This window comes from Molothrus aeneus, chromosome 13 (genome assembly GCF_037042795.1).
Source record: "Molothrus aeneus isolate 106 chromosome 13, BPBGC_Maene_1.0, whole genome shotgun sequence".
Lineage (NCBI taxonomy): Eukaryota > Metazoa > Chordata > Aves > Passeriformes > Icteridae > Molothrus > Molothrus aeneus.
The window spans coordinates 2791523-2812087 of record NC_089658.1 but is presented as its reverse complement, the minus strand read 5'-3'; the positions used below and the strand labels follow the sequence as shown (position 1 = coordinate 2812087).

The 20565-nt window shown below is 44.3% G+C and overlaps 1 protein-coding gene across 8 annotated transcripts in view; it reads right to left on the bottom strand.

The window, feature by feature from the left end:
- The window catches only part of NEO1 (neogenin 1), a 178653-nt gene that overhangs the window by 92161 nt on the left and 65927 nt on the right, over positions 1 to 20565 (bottom strand). For all 8 annotated transcript variants that reach the window (XM_066559131.1, XM_066559132.1, XM_066559136.1 and 5 more), the window contains exons 3-5: positions 16184 to 16459; positions 10734 to 10887; positions 2562 to 2698 (exon numbers count right to left, since the gene is read on the bottom strand). In XM_066559131.1, the coding sequence (XP_066415228.1) occupies positions 2562 to 2698; positions 10734 to 10887; positions 16184 to 16459 (567 nt within the window). The remainder of the gene's footprint in view (positions 1 to 2561; positions 2699 to 10733; positions 10888 to 16183; positions 16460 to 20565) is intronic.

Genomic DNA, 20565 nt, shown 5'->3' with positions numbered 1-20565 from the left:
ACTCCCTAGCACCCTACACAAACCCAGGGTAAAACTCAGGTATTTTCCTGCCATTTTCCAGCACAGCCCCAGTGTGACACACCTGAGGGCACCCTCCCACCTGGGATGGTCAGGAATTTCATCCCCACTGCCATGGAAGGAGAATTCCAATGGCCAGCACCATGCCAGAGACGCTCATTTGCTGGCAGGGTTTTGTACCCTTCTCAGAGGACACAGAAAAGCTGATCAGGGAGCAAAGGGACCTTTAGAGCATTCCTGAGTCCATGCAAAGTCAAAGTTACAAGTGGATAAAGCAGGTTGTTTCTTGCTGTTATCTTATTGCAGGGCTTCCATGCTGTTGTCTCCTATCACACAAGTTCCAAACCTTCTTGGTGTTTCTCATGGGCAGCTCCTCTGAGCACTGACTCTTCCTTCTCCACAAAGCAGCCACTGATTCCAGTTCCCTTCTCAACCAGCCACAGCTCTTTAATAGCCCTCTCTTCTCACTGCTTACAGCTGTGGCCTGGTAAAGTCAGGCCTGCTCCTAATCCTTGCTAATTGGCCCAGCTGCAACTCCTTAGGGGTCACATTACTTTCTACACTATCTTCATTTTCTTCTATTCTGTCCCCCTACAGTTTCTGCCTGCAAATTTCAGTCAGCCCCTAGCTGGCACTGCCAGGAAAGCTCAGTCAAGAGGCAGCCACAGGAACACCTCTCCAGTTCCACTGCCCTAACACTGCCAAGCAACAGCATCACCCCCTTGGCACAGAATTCCATGTCTAAACTGCCATGGAGAAATGTTATTAGAGGAAAAATGATTGGCTGCCTGAGCACAACTCCCAGTGCAGAGTGAAACCTCTTACAAAAAACAAGGGCTTCAAGGAGAGCTGTAGAAAAATACAGTACCCAAAAATGAATTCTTTGTTTGAAATGCTGCCAGACTCATTTCCAAGAATGGCAGAAAGAACTTAAATTAAGCAAAATCATGATGTTATTAGGTGGGGAGAGATGACAATTTCTTTGGTCTAGAAGGAAATGATCCAGGGATCAGGTAACAGTTATTCAAGCTATTCAACCCTGCACCAAAGTACAGTAATGCAGAAATACAATTACTCCCTACAGTGACCTCCCAAGGAAAGTAGAATTAAGATTAGAACTAAGAAGTAAAATCAGAAATGTCATATCTGAAATGCAGTCTGTAGAATCTTTAATATATTTTAATACTCAAGCATAAAGGATTTTCTTTCCAGTGCCAGGTGTAACAAAACATCAGCATGGAAGGTCTGGCAGAACTTTCTAAATCTTCACAACCAAATGAAGAAATCCTTGACAATGGTTCAGATAAGGAGCAAAAAAATTGTCCCAGTTCACTTTCATCCCAGGTGACCTGGCTGGATGTGCTGCACTAAGGCTCCTCTCAGCTTTATCTACAACCTGCTTAATTGCATCATATAATTAATGTTATTAATTGCTGTCACTGCCCATAAAACACAAAGCCAATTCTGTAAAATAGAGAGGCTGGAACTGAATTAAACACAGCACACATGAGCTGTTTGAAGCCATAGTAAAGTGTTCTGAAGCCTGAAGTTTGGAGGTATTTCCCAAGCCAGAGCACCAAATCTTTGGCCAAAAGAATAAAGATACAAGGTAAGAAAAATGTGAGGTTTTTCATCTGTGACCAGATAGAGTCTGAGTGCTTCCTTTTGGTCAGAAAACCCTTCCTTTTGTTTATAGAAAACCCTTCATTTATGGATGTTCAGTGAATAAATTTCTCCCCTCAGAATTACTTTTTAGATCAACTTTGTAGCACCACAGTCCACACTAAACCAAGTCAGGTAAGCTCTTATAAGGACCCTGCACATGCCATGGAACTCCAGAGAAAGAACTGGAAACCCCTGCTAGGGTCCAATTAATAAAAAAGAGATTTCCTCATGGAGTGTAAGAAAGGCATGGAAGGCAAGCTTTCACCTCAATTCTTTCCCACTCCTTACCAAGTCTATTTTCTTTGCTTACCCAGTTTGCTTTATTTACCTTTTTATGCATAGTAAGATGCTTTTTACAACTGCATTATCAATATTTCAGTACTTTTTCTAGTAAAAATAGCTTGCAAGAGTAAGCAAAACAGTTAAACACACAATAAACCAGCATATTACCAAATATCTCTGCTTTTACCTTCTCTCAAGCTCAATGAAAACAACAATGTACTTAAGGATTATGAAAAATGCATTAGAGATGTCCTTTCCAAAGACAGCCAGGTTGCAGGAGCACAGGTTGACTTTCAGATGGGATCAGCCACTCTGTGGCCTTGGCCCTCCTTCAGCTACATGACATCAACCACACTTGATAGATAGAGCAGCTTTGAAGCACCCACAGGTTGTATTATAGGAGCACATTGCTCATTTGGCTATTTAGGAAATCATAAGCAGTTTGGAAATAAATCAGAGTAACAATATTTATAACAGGACTGGAGGGGGCTCAGTTTTTAAGAGGGCACAGAACTGATCACAGAATAAACTTAGATATGTAGGTCTTCAGGTATGTGGAGAAGTGTTCTCTGTGCAAATGGAAACCCCTGACCCACCTTGCACTGCCAGCTCTGCCTGAGCCTCCAGGGTGTCATTGCCACTCTCAGCGATGCAGGTGAAGGTCCCGGCGTCGGCCTCGGTCACATCCCGGATCTCCAGCACCCCCCCTGGCAGCAGCTGGAACCGGCCAGACCTGCGACACAGGACACACAGGGTCACACAGGGTCACACAGGGTCACACAGGGTCACACAGGGTCACACAGGGTCACACAGGGTCACTGCAGGGACACTGCAGGGACACTGCAGGGACACTGCAGGGACACAGCCTCAGAGCTGGGACACAGGACACACAGAGTCACACAGGGACACTGCAGGGACACTGCAGGGACACAGCCTCAGACCTGCAACACAGGACACACGGGGTCACACAGGGACACAGCCTCAGAGCTGGGACACAGGGACACACAGGGTCACTGCAGGGACACAGCATCGGAGCTGTGACACAGGGACACACAGGGTCACACAGGGTCACTGCAGGGACACAGCCTCAGAGCTGGGACACAGGGACACACAGGGTCATTCCGTGGGTCACTCCATGGACATGGCCTTAGACCTGCAACACAGGGACAGGGTCACTCCAGGGACGTTCCATGGGTCACCCCATGGGTTGTCGGGTTCGGCTGTCTGTCTCTGCCCCGACACGGGTAGTGTGGTTCTTGGGTGGCACGCATTTTAAAGGACGAGTCTGGACTCTTCAGCTTTTCGATCTTCGGATTGTTTATTATTTCTTATCTACAAAATTTTCTGTCTGCCCAACAGAGGTCTGATCTGCAAGCAGTCACAGGCACTCTCTGACCACCCACGGGGCGGTCATGTCTTTTTATACTAATATCTACGTACATAATATTTACCTTTATTTCCCAATGCTTTTCACCCATGTTAGCAAGTGCACCTTCACCATAAACCAATCCCCAAGTGCCAACATCACCACAGGAGATGGAGGACAAGAAGAAGGAAGAAGAAGGACAAGACACGCCCTGATCTCTCCATCTTGTCTCCATAACCCCCCTGTACCCAAAAACCTTAAAGTCTATATTTCACCTTCTAAATGTGTCCCTTTTACACCTTTTACTCTAAAGTGATTCTCTTGTCCTCAAACTCTTGTTATTTCTGTGGATGGATCAAAATCAAGCCACCAGACACTTCTGGCAACATTCCAGGATTTTCGAGACCCCCAAGGGTTCTCCTGGCATCTCTGGACATCAGGAATGATGTGCTGAGATCCCACAATGGGTCACTCCATGGACACAGCCTCAGAGCTGCACACACAGGGACAGGGTCATTCCATGGGTCACTCTAGGGACATTCCAGGGACAGGGCCTCACACCTGCACACATAGGGACAGGGTCATTCCATGGACATGGCCTCACACCTGCACACACAGGGACATTCCATGGGTCACTCCAGGGACATTCCATGGACAGGGCCTGAGACCCGCATGCACAGGGACAGGGTCATTCCATGGACATGTCCCAGATCTCCAGAATACCCCTGGCCAGCAGCTGGAAGCACCCAGACCTGCACACACAGGGACCCTGTCATTGCATGGCCTCGGCCATACCCTGGGTCCCTGGGCTACCCTGGCCAGACCTGCACACACAGGGACAGGGTCATTCCATGGGTCATTCCATGGGTCATTCCATGGGTCATTCCATGGGTCATTCCATGGACATGGCCTTGGCCATAGCCCAGGTCCCTGGGATACCCTGGCCAGACCTGCACACACAGGGACAGGGTCATTCCATGGACACCACCCCAGTGTGGGACACAGAGGAGTTATAATTACACCACACTGAAAATTAGGTTCAACCTTATCAATTCCACAAGAGCAGCTCATCTTTTTGCACTTGCAGCTTCACATGCTCTTAATTAAATGTGATCCAAGGTATTTAGTCAAGAGCAGCCAGAACTGAAGAAAAATGAGGTATTGTAATCACATCATTAAGAAAAAGGCATTTTGCAGCTCCAGCTGGAATGACTGACTGCTTGGAAAGCTGAGGGAAGTACAACAGGAGAGACTTTACAACACAAGGACAGCAGTGCACATTACACAATGTACAGGAACTGAATTCTGTGAGAAGGTAAGGCATCCCTGAGAGATGAAATACTTCAGAATAAGATAGAGGTTATAAGAAATTCAAAATACAGACTCATCAGGTGACAAAGGGTCTGTACAGAACCTCCCCCTCTGACTTGCAAAGGGCAGGGAAGGGTTTCTAACCCAGCCCTTACAACCTGTCTGCTTTTGCTGCTAAATGGGGCAGGTAAAGGTGGCACCTCATGCTCAGTGCAGCACCCTCAGCCTCCAGCCACATCCTCCTCCCCTGCAGCCATCACTGACCTTCACCTGATACAAATTTGTACATGATTTTTCCAAGTTCCTTCAACACCCAAGTTCCCACACAAAATACCCAATAAACTTTCCAATAAAATGCCAAGAACCCCAAGCAAGGACAAGTTGTGCCTGGATGCTGACCCAGAGCCATTTTTATTTGCAGCTGGAAAAGGAAGACTGGGGAAAAGGGAAGGGAACCTGGTGGCTTCCTGCCTGGCACTCTCAAGGGCAGGAAGGAACTGAATTCTGTCAATATATGAGCATTACAACAATTGCCTTTCTTGGTCTCTATTTGGAATGAATGGCCAATGGACAAAAATCAACCTCAGTGCTTTCTCCATTTGAAATTTTCCTAGAATTACATCAGTAGGACCAATCCTGACCTTCTTGGACAGGTAAATTGTTGGGACACAGAGTTTTGCCTCATCTCACTATTATTTATCAGATAAATACTGATTTATGATCCTACTGTAACTGCTGAGCAAATCATTTAAAAGCAGAGCAAACAAAACCATAAGTGGCATTAGGTGTTAAAAGCATCCAAAGAGATGTCCCTGTCCAGGTGCTCTGTAAGGAAAGCCACACTGTTCCCATGAGAAACACCAGGACTACAGAAAGGCTGCCTTGGAAGAAGTGCAGGGAATTTGAGTGAAGATATGAGTTTGAAAAATCATATTAAGGGCTTCCCAAATGCTGGGAAAAATGTGGCAGGCTTGCGTGGGAATGGCACATCAGACAGCCTCCAAAACCAGGCCTGAAGAAAAACACCAGGGTAAGACAAGCCTGGACCTTGACACATCCATCCATGAAATTTTCAACCTTCTTTTATTATGTAAAAGAGCTGCTTTGGCTTTTTGTTCTTGCAGCAGGGAATGTGCTGAGGGCTGGGATGAAAGCAGGGAGCTGGATCTGCCAGGGACAGCAGCACAGGGAGCAGGGAAGGAGCTGTGCCCTAAGAACTGCCACTGTCACATCCTGAAGGGATGATCCAAGGCCATCAGCGTGTCTGTGGCATTTTGAGGACATGAATGTCCTTTCCAGGAGATCTGCTGTTACCCTCTGAAAGCAACACGTGCCTTAGGGCGCTCCTTTCCCACTGCCAGCCTCTGGAAAAGTTACTGACAGCAGTTCAGATGTTACTAAAACTATTAAAAACTGTTCCTCCTTGTCACTTCAGCTTGTCCTAGGGGATCTCACAAACTACTTGCAGCATCAGAATGTTTGTGGGAATTCAGCCACCTCAACATGTGCCATGTTTTTATTCCCTTTGATTATTTTCCTCCAGAAAGCCCAGAGTTGAGTTCAATTTCCCAATAGGTGATTTATTAGAAGTTTAATGGAAGAAAACAATTAATCTGCCAGACTCCTTGGTGATTCCCTCTGTATCAATCAGCTGTGGAAAAATTCTGGACTTAAAGCAAAGCTGCTTTTATAATAAAGCAAAACATCTTAATTTTGTAAGGACAATGAAGCATTTTCACAAAAGAGTGAGGCAATCGGATTTCAGACACTGGAGACAAAGAATCAGCTTAATAGAAAAGTGATAACATAATTTAAAGTGTCATTAAAAACAACAAAGATTGATCACTCAGATGTCAGGGAAGAGGAAAATCAAATTCCAGCCCTTTATATGCATTCCATCCAGCCCTCACTTGCACCCCATAACATACAATTACTGAGCTACTCTGGATGCCTCACTCACAGGCTCTTTGTGTTTCATTATCACAAAATATAGTGAGCCTTTATTAATTTACTGTAGTCAAACTGTCAGTTATACCCTGAGGTTTGGGCTTTTCTTCCCTCTTTTAAATTACTATTCCCCAAACATCTTATAATCTATTTGCTGTCTCAGTAAGTACAGCAGATAAAATTAGACAGTAAATTAGATTATTTTGTGGGATCTACTACCAGAAAAATCTCCATAATTACTCTGCTATGCTTAACCTTTCCTGAGCTGGGCAAGTGTAATTCACTTGGTACCAATCACTCACAACCCCGCAAACAGAAATGTGCAATAATGGGAATCTCTCACATTTGTGGGAAGCACTAAGGAACACCCTGCATTAGGGATGTGGATGTGATCCTACAATCACAGACTTCCTAGAGCAGAAATGAACATGGCACAAGTGCCCTCAGCTGTCATCCCCTCACTGCAGGGAAGTGTTACATGTACAACCATGTTTCTGCAGGAATTTTTCAATTACACGAAATTTTGCTAAGCTGAACAGCAAAAAGCTGCTGCAGAGCTTGCTGGACTTTACAGACATTAAAATGTCACTGCTCAAGTCCTTTCAGTGGCTTAATTTCAGATGAACCATCTCATCTACTGCAGTTTTTCCAGAACCTGTGGCACCTGCATTTGTTCCTTCTCCCACAGACATGTTCCAGGATAAATGAAGATACAATATATGCTGGTGGAGCACACACTGCAAAGTTCTCAGAGCAGATCATCTTCCAGACACTTCTCTGTGCCTGTGTCCCAAGCTCTGGGGACAAATCCACCTGGGCAGCCACCTGGAACTTCCCTTCCCAAGTAAGGAATTGCCAAAAGCACCAAGTGACTCCTGCACTTGCTGAAGAACAGACCCTTCACACAGCAGGATCCTCAGCCAGAATGGAGACTGAAATAAAAAATATTCAGGGTAAAAAAGGCTCCAAGTTGGTTCAAACCTGAAGAGCCACTCACACCTCCATTCTAACCTTTTGTACCAGGCAATGTTGGAGATTTCACTTTAGGAAGTTTTCCATAAAGGGCCTAAGATTTATTCCAGTAACTTCCCACTTCAGAGCCTTCCCTGCTTCCTTCCATTTCCCTCAGCATTCTCCACATTCCTGGCAGAGACAGCACTGACTTGGAGAGTCCATGGAGCCAATCCAGCTGGAAAAGCAGGAGGATATTCCCAGTGCAGAGCCCATGGATGACATCTGTCCGTGTGCCACCTGCCACCATGGCTCACACACGAGGCTGGAGCCTCCCTTTGGGTTTGGGAGCTCCTAGAGCAGGTTAAGTCTTTTCCTTTCTTTACAGACAGTGGAGATTTGGGAACACTCTAAAATATGAAGGTTACAAGCTGGAGCAGTGAACCAATTCAAGGAAAGCTTCTTAGTCTTTAGTGGCATTCCTTATGGAGAACCAAGAAGTCAGCAGTCTCTCCATCAGAGTTCTTTAAAAATCCTCAAGTTAGTGAGTTCAGAAGGACTCCTTGGAGTTCTAAGAGCCTTGTTCCAATGGAAACTTGGAGCACTGAGTTAACTTCCATTTCTCACCCAACACCCAAAGCTTCCTCCTCTCACACTCTAATTAATTTGGAAAATACTTTATCACAGCAACTAATTTCAAAATATATTGCATTACAGGCTGTCTGAACAACTGCCAAGGCTGCCATCACTCAAGTTTACTCATATTTATCCATTAACATAAATCTTATTGCAGTCTTCAACAAATAATTCATCAAATTTAATCTCCTTCCCTTTTCTCCAGATCTTATAACAAATATTTAATACCAAAACCCCACCACTCCCTATCCTTAAAATTCATCTATTTTCCTATAAATACAGGCTCCCATCCATATTCTCCTTAGGAATACAACTTGAAAGGCAAACATTCTATTTGGTATTAATTAATTACCACAGTTATGACAAAAGTAAAATAAGGTTTTGTGTAAAACCCTTTAACAAGGGGTCAAAATTAGGGATAACCTCCCCATGCTGTCTGAGTTTTGTTTCTTAAGGGCAGACACACACACAGAAATGTCCCATTATACATGGCTATACCTACATATATGTATGTTAATGTTTGGGGTGGGGGTGTGCATAAACAAACCTGGGATTTCAGAGCTTTTCCCAGGCAGAAGGGACATTAAAACCTGCCCAGATGAAAAGAATCAGTTTTTTCTTGGGATAAAGAAAATCCATGCTAAGAAAGTCGTACTTTTATATCAAAAGGGGATTTTAATACAAATTAAATGTGATTTAATTTGTAATTACATTAACAGACCATGCATAACAAGCTAAGGTAGCTATTTAGCAACAGTAACTGCAGGCTTTTCTCCAACAAAGAATCTTAATTTCTGGAGATTTTCCAGTTATTCTATTCACACCAATAACACAATAGCTGGAGGGTAAATGGAGTTTAAGAGGTCTCTGTTCTCAGCTCTTTGAATCCCTGCCCTGTTCAGCCACAGTCACAAGCAGCAGACTTGGGAGCTTTGGCTCAGTTTGATCACTTGAAGGAACAATGAAAAAAGTTTACCCCACAGAGGGGAAAAAGATCAAATTTCTACCTTTACCTACCTTAAAAAACTCAAGCCTACAATGAGCACGTTTAACTTTAAGGAAAGAGTTAAGTGTTGCAAAAAGTAACCTGGAACCCACTCTTGTAACAAAAGGCAAACCGCTAAAAACTAATGCTAAATATTCTGAAAAATCAGGTTAGACTTGGTTCAAATTGTGTACATTTGAAGTTCAAGTATATTTACTAATGTTATGCTCCAGCCCTCCAGAACAATTTCTCACTCTGAGTTCTGAGAAAAAGAAAATACCTGTGAAGCCCTAAGAAGTTATCATGGTAACCTCAGAGAATGAGGGAAGCAAATTCCAAAGGGAATTAACAGCACTGTATTCAGTGGTGGGAAAATCTGGGCTTTATGTCTCAAAAATCAAGAAAATAAAAGGAGAGCTTTAACCTCCCTGTGCCCTGAATGTGCCACAACCTAGAGAAGGACAGGGCATCAAAACTTCCCAAAGATGTGACATGACATCACTTTACATACAAGAACAACAAATTCAGCTCTTGCCAGGCACATTTATTCTGCCATTTCACCCCATTTGATTGTGCTGCTCTAATGAGTCTGCACCAGCTTTTGTAGGGGAGTGAGCTCTTATATTTCTAAAACCCCCTGAATTTAAATCATGTGCCTTCACACTGACACAGCACCATCTCTCAGGGGCTGTTTGTCATTTCCCACAGCAGCCTCCCATCAAAGACAGTTCAAATTACCAGCCCCTGGATTCTTTTAATTTAAGAGTTGCCAAAAGAGAGATATATTATATCCCTGGTGCTGCAGAGACTTGAGCATTGTTCTGGCTGCTTTCTGTGTCACAATTTACCTCTCCTTGTTCCATGATTAACTTGGCTCCCCATTAATCTCACTGCTGACTTTGAGGGACATGGAAAACATTCAAATAACTGTGTGAAATCCTGGTTCTAGGAAGCATGTTCATTACATAGACAAAAATGGCCTTGATAAGATTTGTTCTGCTACTTTAATATGGATTTCCTACCACATTATCCTGACTATGCCAGCAACGACAATGTGTAAGTTCTCACTCTATACATCTCTGAAAGCTCACTGATTTTTTTGCCATCATGCCTACAGTTTTATCATTCTATTTTAATGAGAAAATGTGTCATTTTGCTTTAAACACTTATTCTTCCATTCCTGTGGGACATTCTGACACAGAGTGGACATTTCCACTGCAGAAAGAATGAGTGCAGGGCTTCACACTCAGAATACCCCAAGTCATCCTCCTTTTCCTGCAGTGTCCTTACTCCCTCAATTGTTGCTTCTACTCCAGTGCCAGTCTACAAGTAATCCATTCTTAATAACCTCCCTGTTTCAGACAAGATTTCTTGGCTTCAAACAGCTGCAAAAAAATACCTTGAGACTGGTTCCAAAGTCTCCCTTATCCCAAGACTGAGCCTTGAGCATTTGAGCTCAGGCTGTGCTCTGCAGGTTCCAAGCCCAAAGGAAGGCGTGCACCAGCCCAAAGGCTGCCTCCAGCGGGATTGCTGCCATCAGCCAGGGCCAGGGCTGGCACAGCCGGTACTCACCCATCGGTGGGGAGCTCCTCCCCGTTCCGTGTCCACCTGACCAGGGGAGGAGGGAAGGCGGCGGCCACGCAGGGGAACAGGGCGCTCTGCCCGGCCAGGCGGCTCAGGGATGAGGGAGGCTTCAGCAGCGCCAGCTTCTGGGGCTCCTCTGCATCTGCAACAGGACAGCACACAGCTGGCACCGGGGGCAAACTCATGGTAAAAGCCACCAGAAACCCTCGGAACCAAAATCCAACCAGCCAAAGAAAATCACAAATGAAACTTCCAATTCCTTTCCTGGGCCTCCGGAGGATTCCATCCCCGCCTCACCCACAGCCTCTCCCAGCCTGGTTTCCATTTCCTCCAGACATGCAAAGTGATTCCCCACTTTTGGGATTCTCACTCTTCCAGCTCCCTGGGAAACTATTCCAGCTCAAAAGTACAGCTCTGAAACTGGAACTTCCACCAGGTAGCAGAGATTTAGGAAAGAAAGGAGCAGGTTTGAGTTTGTCCAGCAAGCCTTGGGCTTCATCAGGGAGCCTCCTGAGGAAGTGCTTTTACACGTTGGAAAATTAAATTATTGCAGCAGTGACTGACCCCAGGTAAAATACAACAACCAAGGAATGTACATGCTGAACAACACAAAAAAATGCCCCACCGCAGCTCTCCATCCTTATGAAAACAGGGAATCCTCTGAAGTGGTTCTACATTGGATTAGGCTGAGTGGGGTTTGTTCCCTTTTCTTCCCACCCTTAAGAAGAATAGGAGGCACTGACATGTTTACTCAGTCCCTACTACAGGGTGTAGCCTCTGTGTGTGCCCTGCACTGTGCCCAGATGAAGTGAGCTCTACAGAGCAGCAGCACTTGGGGCTCACCCTGCATTGCCAGCACTCTGAGGGCTGTTTGAAGGTGTTATGGCAGCAAAGCTCCACACCTGGACAAAACCTCAAATTATTTCTGGCCCTCTAAAATGGGGACAGAGTATTCTGTACCTACTCTACTCCTGCTCCCTGAATGAAGCACCCTCTGTGTCTCATCACACACATCTTTGGCTGCTCTCTCACTTGGGCCTGAGGTGATACTCACAGGGATTTCAGGAAGTTGTTGTTTTGGTGTTCTTCAGCTCAAAACAGTAAAAATAAAACTGAGTGTTCACAGCACTGAGCTCAAGGCACACATGAGCCCCAAGGCACAACACCAGGAGGTGCCAGGACACTTGGGGGAAGCAGAACAGGTGGAAATGCCATGTGGGAGCTGGCACAGGCAGAGGCAGCCAAGCTCTGAGCAGTCCTGGATCAGCCAGCCCCATCCCTGCAGCTCTGCCCACATTCCTGGCAGGAACTGCTCTGCCTGCCCTGCTGTGCGTGGGGAAGAAGTGACAGGGACCTGGAGCAGCCAGGCTGCAAAGCAGGGGTCCAACACCTCCAGGCAGCCATCCCTACACTGACAGGAGCCAGGGTGATTCCCTGCAGACACAACTCCCACTGCTCCAAGCTCCCAGGTAAATGGAAACTGCATCCCAAAGCTAAGTGCCATTTTTCCCTTGCAGTCCTTGTTTGAAAGCACCCACTGTGAAGTGGCAGAGCTCAGAAATGCATCTCTCTGCTCAGTGGCAGCCTGGTATCAGCCAAAGCAGAACGTTTAAGCAGCAGAACACTGTCTGAGGATGTCAGTCCCTGGGATGCAGGAGTGTGCTGGGTGTGCTTCAAAGCCTGGGAAGCACTGGTGGGGTTCACTGTCAGCCCCACATCAGATAACCATTTAAATGAGGAATAAAGTGAATAAAGAACAGATTAATCCAAATCCTTCTTTCAAATACTTCTCAGGCCAAACAATCAATTATGGGACTGCTCAAGACTAAGGGAGCTTTCCCTTCAACAGCTTAATCCCACTTTCTAAAAAAGGGGATTTTACCAAACTTCACCATCAATACTTTTGGATTCATGATGGAGCAAAGAAACAGCATCATTTAAATTCCCTAACACAGCTCTATTTCATCACTTTCAGCAAAACATTACAAAAGCAAGTAAACTACAGCTGCAGCCAAAAAGGATTCAAAAGATCAGTGTAATACGGAAGTTTTCAAGAAATCTTCAGTATCCAAAAAAAAAAAAAAATCAGCAAAATCCTCAGCATTTGAAGGGCTGCAGAAACATGAAGGCAATCCAAACTACAGGAATTCAATCAATCTTTTCCTAAAGGGCTTTTTTTCAAGCCCTGTATCCTTAGTTGGAGAGGCCAAAGAACTGAATGGAACAGTCCTACTTTAAGGATGATTCATTTCCAACACCCCAATTTCAAAAGAGAGCTGTAACTGTACAAAATGGGGTATTTTACAGAATAATTTAGTATTCTAAGTAGAGAAGGGCCAAGAAACAGAGCTATTCCTTGAAAGGGACCCCTGGAGGTGCCCCCACCTGCCTCAAGTCCACCTGCTCCAGGTGAGGCCAACCACAGCATTGCCCAGCCTAACCCTGAGAGATTGCCAAGATGGAAACTCATCAACTCCCTCCAGCAGCTCTCCAAGAGTAACAACTGAATGAGAATTCCAACATGGAGAATTCCAATCCAGAAGAGACAGCTCTGGGAACAATTAAGGAAGCCCTTAGGAAACACAGCCTCTATTTCCCTAGTTTGGGAAAGCACAACCCACATTCCTGTCCTATTTTTGGTCACTTTTCAAACCTTTGTATTAAAACAGCTGGTGGTGTCACTGGGAACAGAACACACTGAATGTGCCAATAGTTTACATCAGCACTGGACTTCTGTTCTAACAAAAATATCTCAACATTTCAGCACAACAGGCAAAGCTGAACCTTCCAAAGTAAAATGTCACCTCCTCTGAGGGTTGGAGACTTCCCAAAAGGTCTCATTGCTTAGACAATCAGTTTCCAGAATACTGGGACAATTAAAAGCACCTCAGCTAAAGTATCCCAAGAGCAACAGACTAAGCACCAATTTCTTTGTGACGCTTCCACGGGTTTGAAACATGGGGTTCAACATGTGAAACTTAGAAATCCCCAAACTTTTATACTCACAGAAACAGTCAATTTCCATTTTGTAACATGTCACAATGGAAGTATATTATTGGGGTTTTATTTTAAGAAGTCTTTCCACAAAATGTCTTAAAAGCTGAACCATTAAATATGGGAAGGCAGCCTGTGAGTGTCTCCAGCCTGTTTCCAACCACTGTGAAAAGCTCAGGGCCTGCGGACAAAGACCCTGAGTTGAAGACTCCCCCAAAGGTCCCAATGTTTAGATGGTCAGAACTTCCTGAATATGGGAAGAATTAAAACCACCTGAGCTTAAGCATCCCAAGAGTGACAGACTAAGCACCAATTTCTTGGCAAAGCTTCCACAAGGTTTGAAACATGGGATTCAACCTGAAAAAAATGTACAAGTCCCCAAACACTTCTACTCAAAGGAACAGTTGGTTCCCCCTTTGTATCACATCCCAATGGAAGTGTATTACTGGCAGCTTTTAATTTTTTTTCCCCAAAATGCCTTAAAAGCTGAAGAGGAAAGCAGCCTGAGAGTGTCTCCAGTGTCCAGCCATGAAGAGCTCAGGGCCTGGAGCAGCTCAGTGCAGAGAGCAGTAGTGGCAACCTACAGTAAAGGCAGAGCAACCCCAACGAGGGGGAGGAAGTGATGCATCTGACTCCATGGATCTCAGAGGGCCAATTAATTACTGTATTATACTGTATTATTCTATACTATAGAATCACTATACTACATTACACTGTATTACATTACATTATACTACGTATATTTATATATAGATATTATATAAACATTATACTATACATATATATTACACTATATTACCTTACTATTATACTGTACTATATTACACTGTATTACATTATATCATACTATGTATATCATATATATTATATATCTATAAAAATACATATTATGTATACACATTATACTATACATATATATTACACTATATTACACTGTATTACTTTATACTATGTATGTCATATAAATTATATATAATATATATAAATACATATAATATATATAAAATATATATGATATATACACACATTATACTATACATCTATATTACACCATATTACATTACATTATGTATATTATATATATTATATATAATATATTAAAAATATATAATATATATAAAATATATAATATATACAAACATTATACTATACATATATATTACACTATAGTCCATTACTATTATACTATACTATGTTACACTATATTACATTACATCTAAACTGAATCTGCACAAGCACCCAACTCAAGTGCCCAAAATCTTGTGACTCTCTGCTGACTGACAGCCTGCTTGGCCCTGACAGGCCAAGGAAAGAAACCACTCTCACTTTGGGTTAACAATCTCCATATTGCATTCAACTTTGGCACAACACAGGAGCAGCCAATGAGATAAGAATTGTTTTATTCATTCTTTTCTCTGCATCTCTGTCACTGTGATGTTTTCTGAAAAATCCCTTCACCTGGATTTCTTCTCCTGGGAAGTTGAGAAGCCTCAGAGAAAAATGTAGATAATAATTATCTGATTGCTTCTCCTGTGTTTGCTGCTTTGGAATGTGGTCTGGAGGTTGTTTACCAGCAGGTGCATGTTTGATTGGTTCCATGTGAATTGTTTTAACTTAATGACCAATCACAGCCAGCTGTGTCAGACTCTGAGGAGTCAGTTACAAATTTTCATTATCATTCTTGTCAAGCCTTCTGATGTATCCTTTCTTTTTCTTTAGTATAGTTTTAGTATAGCATTCTTTAAATATAATATGTAGAAGCCCTGGGGGGACATCTCCTAAGTTACACCCCATTGGCTCCTTCCCCTATTCCTATGTCTGAACACAGGTGTTCCTGAGCCACTCCCTCCCATTTCCCTGACTGGCCCTTATCCTTGTACTGCCCACTTGCTAACTTTGAAAGCTGATTCTCTCTAATATCATCCTAATCATTATGAAGCTATGAACCAGCATTAGCCTTTTAAGCTAAAGAAAGAGGACTCTCCCTGTCTTTAATGGTATGCCTCAACTAAACCCCAGCCCCTGGTTTTTTATCATGCTTACTTCATGACTCACTTAATCATCACAATTACCTCATTCTCCTTAATCATCCAACCTAAACTCCTGTTGTTGGGATCGATAAACCCCCATCTAACAAACCACCTATCGCCCCAAGGAGACCAAGGGCAGCCAGGGGGCCCGTGGGGGAGAGATCTGGACCTTGGGGGGTGTGTGGGTGTGGGACTGGAACATCTCACCACACAGCTGAACTCAACATCTGTGGATATTATGCAAAGGCCCTTTCTGCTTCTTTACCTTGCACTTTACTAGCAGCAATTCAGGCTGCAACAATAATAGAATACCATAAAATAAGAAATCAGCCTTCTGAGAGCATGGAGCCAGATTCTCATCTCTTCCCTCGTCCTGGGGACCCTCACAAAGAGCACGCTTCTCTCGGGTGGTACCTGGCAGGACTCTGAGCTCGGCCTCGTCGCTGTACTTGGGGGCGCCGGGGGTGTCGAGCAGGCAGCGGTAGAGCCCCGCGTCGCTGTCCGAGGCGTTGCTGAGCAGCAGGGCCCCCCCGGGCAGCTGCAGCACGCGCGGCTCCGGGGCCAGCGCCTGCCGCTCGCGCTCCCAGCGCAGCAGCGGCGCCAGCTCGGCCGTCACCTCGCAGCCCAGCACGGCGCTGCCCCCGCGGCGCACCCAGGTGGGCTCCAGCTGGCTCGTGAACCTGGGCAGACCTGCGGGCAAAGGAAAGGAATAAAGGGTTGGAGATGTGCTGAGCAGGGCAACAAAGACTGGAAGTTCAAGTCAAGACTCAAGAATGGAGTTTTGGAAAAGTTAAGATGTCGTTGTGAAAAACGCCAATCATTTGTTTTTCAAATGGTAAAAGTTTAATAGTAATAAAATGGTTATAAAAATAGCAATATAAGTAGAGTAATAATAATTTGGACAATTTGAATTAGGACAATATGAGACAACAGAGACAAAGAGTTAAGGACATCCAGGTACCTTTTCTGGGCAGCACAGGCCCAAAACAGGACCCACGTTAACAGAGGATTAACCCTTAAACACAACAGCCTGTTGCATATTCATACACCTCATCCATGATGCATAAATTCCATTCAAACACAGGATTCGGTCTGGGCAGTGTCAGCTTCTTCATCTTAATCCTAAAGGTGTCATCCTGCCCGAGCAAGGTGGGAAGAAGTTCATTTCCCCTGATAATGGAGCAATAAATTCTCTTTCTCTGAAAGATGTGGTGTCCTGTGGCTGCTCTCAGTGCGAGTCTTTTTTTAGAAAAAAAAGTATCCTACATAGCATCGTTTCTATTTTAATATTATGTTATAACCTAAAACTACATTTAACACACTACTTAAGAGAATTAATACAGCATAACTTTCTAACACAATATATAATATTCATTTTAATATTTGTGAAAAGCCAATCAAAAAATACACATTTTTCACATCACTATAGGACACGAAATAACACGACGTGGACACGTTGCTGCTCTCAAGGTAAAAAGGGAAGTTTATTTTCTGACTCTAACATTTATAGTTTTCTAAAAGAGACAGTGGATTGGAGGGTGACAGTGCCACCTCTCCAATGACACTGGACAAACCAACAGTCCATCAAACTTCTCCTCCTCCATAAAAGAATGCAAAACAATCAGTTATTTACAGAAAGTGTGCGAGAAAGCTCATTACAAGAATGTAAACATCAGAAGGCTTAGAAAATCTTAAAAAATCAGGGCTACATTAAGATGCTCTCCAACTCTTAAAAAACCTTAACAGCTGACAGGACAATCCTAAACATGGATGGTGTAAAGGCAAACAGACCAAATAATCACAGAATCCTGGAATGGTTTGGCTTGGAAGGGACCTTAAGGCTCATTCAGTCCCACCCCTGCCATGGACAGGGACACCTTGCACTACCCCAAGGTGCTCCAAGCCCTGTCCAGCCTGAGACACTTCAGGGATGGAACAGCCACAGCTCCTCCAATGCCGCCTATAAAACACCTTCACTTACCCAAAAGCCTCTGTACAGGGCCACAAGGTAAACACTGAGGTAAATATTTGCATATGAACATTCCCAGTGTGCCTGAGACCAGAGTTTCTCCAGGGCACACCACAGAGCTGACCCAGCAGTGCTGCACAACCTGTGTCACCTTTTCCATAAAAATGTTCTCCAGAAACACCCAGAGCCCATTTAATGGCTTCACAGTTGGGCTGGGGAAGCCAAACCTTGGAGGAGTTGTGGGAAGAGCTGGGGACACAGCTGGAGCCACAGCTGAGGCAGCCAGTGAAGCTGGGGACACATCCAGGACAGGGAATAGCACAGGACAGCAGTGAGGGAAGGGTGAGGTACAATCCTGGAGCAGGCAGGTCAGAGGAGGAGGAGGGAGAGGAGGAAGGGCAGCTTTGGGTGTCACCCTGGGAAACCAGGGTAGAGCATGAGCCTGAAGAATTGGGAATGAAGGCAGGGAGTTGCACATGGAAATGGGGAGCAGACAGGGAGAGCACTTTAGTTTGGTTTTTTCTTACCACTCAAATGACTTTAGTTGTCAAGAAATTAAATTAATTTTCCACAAGTCAAGGTTGTTCTGCCATTACAGTAACTGGGAGTGATCCCATCTTGACTCAGTCACTTTAATCTTATTTCCTCTCCATCCTGCTGAGGAGCAGAGTGAGGGCACAGCTGGATGGGCAGGCAGCCACAGTCACCCCACTCTAAGCATTCTGCACAGGAAATGATCAAATCTGCCACAGTTCAACCCCTATTTTCACAAGTCTCACTTAATACCTATCACAAATGCACTGGGAATGCACCAGTAGAAGGACTGATCCTACAGGACAGCCAGACTGAATCCTACCAGAGGAGGATTCATATATCCTAACATTTAGGATTAGGATTTATATATCCTGACATGCAAATCACTTCTGTCCTGTCAAGAGCCTTCCATAATCCCGTACAGCTCATCTCCAACTGTTACAGATTTTCTTCCCTCTCTGAGTCCCACCTGGGGACTCCTCCCAGAACTTCATTCCTCCAAGAAAATTTGTTTCTAGTTTCCCCTCCCAGAGTATTTCCAACCAACTTGCAAGTCCTTTGATCTTGACCTTGTTTTGGTATTATTTTGCATCTTTGATATTTATCCATCAGTCCCTCCAAGGTATTCACAGGAACAAAAAATCCAACTTCTTTCTTTCAACTTTCCTTCTGCTTAATGAAGCTACAATCTTTAGTTTCTCTCCCTCAATCCCCAAACACCCATTGACCTTTAAAGATGCAGAATGCTGGGATAATTTTGGAAGGAAGGGACCCAGGCAGAGCAGAATCAGCTACAAGGTCAGAGCTGGTAACTTGGGGATTTGTCCAGTCAGACCTCAAAAATCCCCAAGGGGTGGAGACTGCACAACCTTTGGGCAACCTCTTCCACCCCATGGAGCAGAGCTCCCTCTTTAAACCCAGCCAGAACCTCCCTTGCTCCAACTGACCCCAATGCCTCCTGCTCTCCCACCAAGCACCCCTGGCAGAAACACAAACCCCAGTGCCCAGAGTCATTTAAGATCACACACATCCACAGAAATACAACAAAACTGCTTCTCTGCCTATTGAAAGGATCTTCCCCAAAGATGGAACCATCTCAGAGGCTCTGCACAATCCATCCTAGAAGCCAAGGGACCTTTTCCTGTCCTGAATCACCTCTCCCTCTGTCCCAGCACAATCCCAAGGTAGCTGTGCACCTGCCTGATCTGCACACTGTGCTCACAAGTTCCATCATTAGGCAGTCTGGAGCATTACTTAATTCTTCCTGTGAGACCATGGAGGCCACAGCAAGGGTACCAAGGTCTCCTCCTTTGCCACACTCACTAATTCAGTGGGTAAATAAGTTGTTCTTACAGCTGATGAGGCTGTTAACCCTGAGCCTCTGAACTGCAGGCTCTGAAGCATCTGTCCTTTCTGAAAATCTCCTTCTTGACAGAACCCATTATATGTTCATAATTACCTCTGATTCTTATCTCTCTCAATATTCTCATTTATTAAGAGAGCATATGAAGCATATGAAGCCAGTTCTTTCCCCATCCTGGGAGGGAATCCTGGGTCTCCTCCTTTAGCCAGGTGACCCTGTGACACTTCTGTTTTCACCTCACCTTTGCCATCTCTGCTCCCAGCAGCTCCCACTGGTACAGCCCCACACTGGCTACTTCAGGCACAAGCAGGAAAGTTCCTGGAGGACTGAAGCCCTGCAATTCCTCACATACAGCTCAAATATCCTTTAATTTTAATCCCTGACAAGTGCTGTTCATTTCCTGGACAGGACAGACCTTGTGCCTTCTGTTGTGTGCAGGTGCTCCACTGAGGTTAAATAAGCTTTATTCAAGATGCTTTCATTACTCACTGGAAATGAAATTACAGTTCATTTTCCAAGTCATCTTAAATGCCACTAAAACCTGTATTTCGTCATAGTCCTGTGTGGTTTTAAAATATACATTTTAACCTAGCCTATAATTTTGTCCTAAAGAGTAATTTTCTCTTATTCTACAATTATTGGCAATTTGCACTGCTTAAAAGCCTCCACTGTGGAGGAGGACCCTTTGCTTCAGCTAACAAACAACCACAAAACAATCATGATGCATTACAAAAAGCACTCCAAACCCAGGCTTTAATTGCTATTAATTTGGAGATCTGTTTATAAATCCAGGAGCAGGTCCCAGAATGCTGGCACACCTCCTGCAGCAGTGAGCCACTAGAAAATATCCTTTCATCTCCCAGCCCAGAACCTTTCCATTACAGAGCTGCTCTCTTCAAAACATCAATTATCAACTTCTAAGCCAGCATT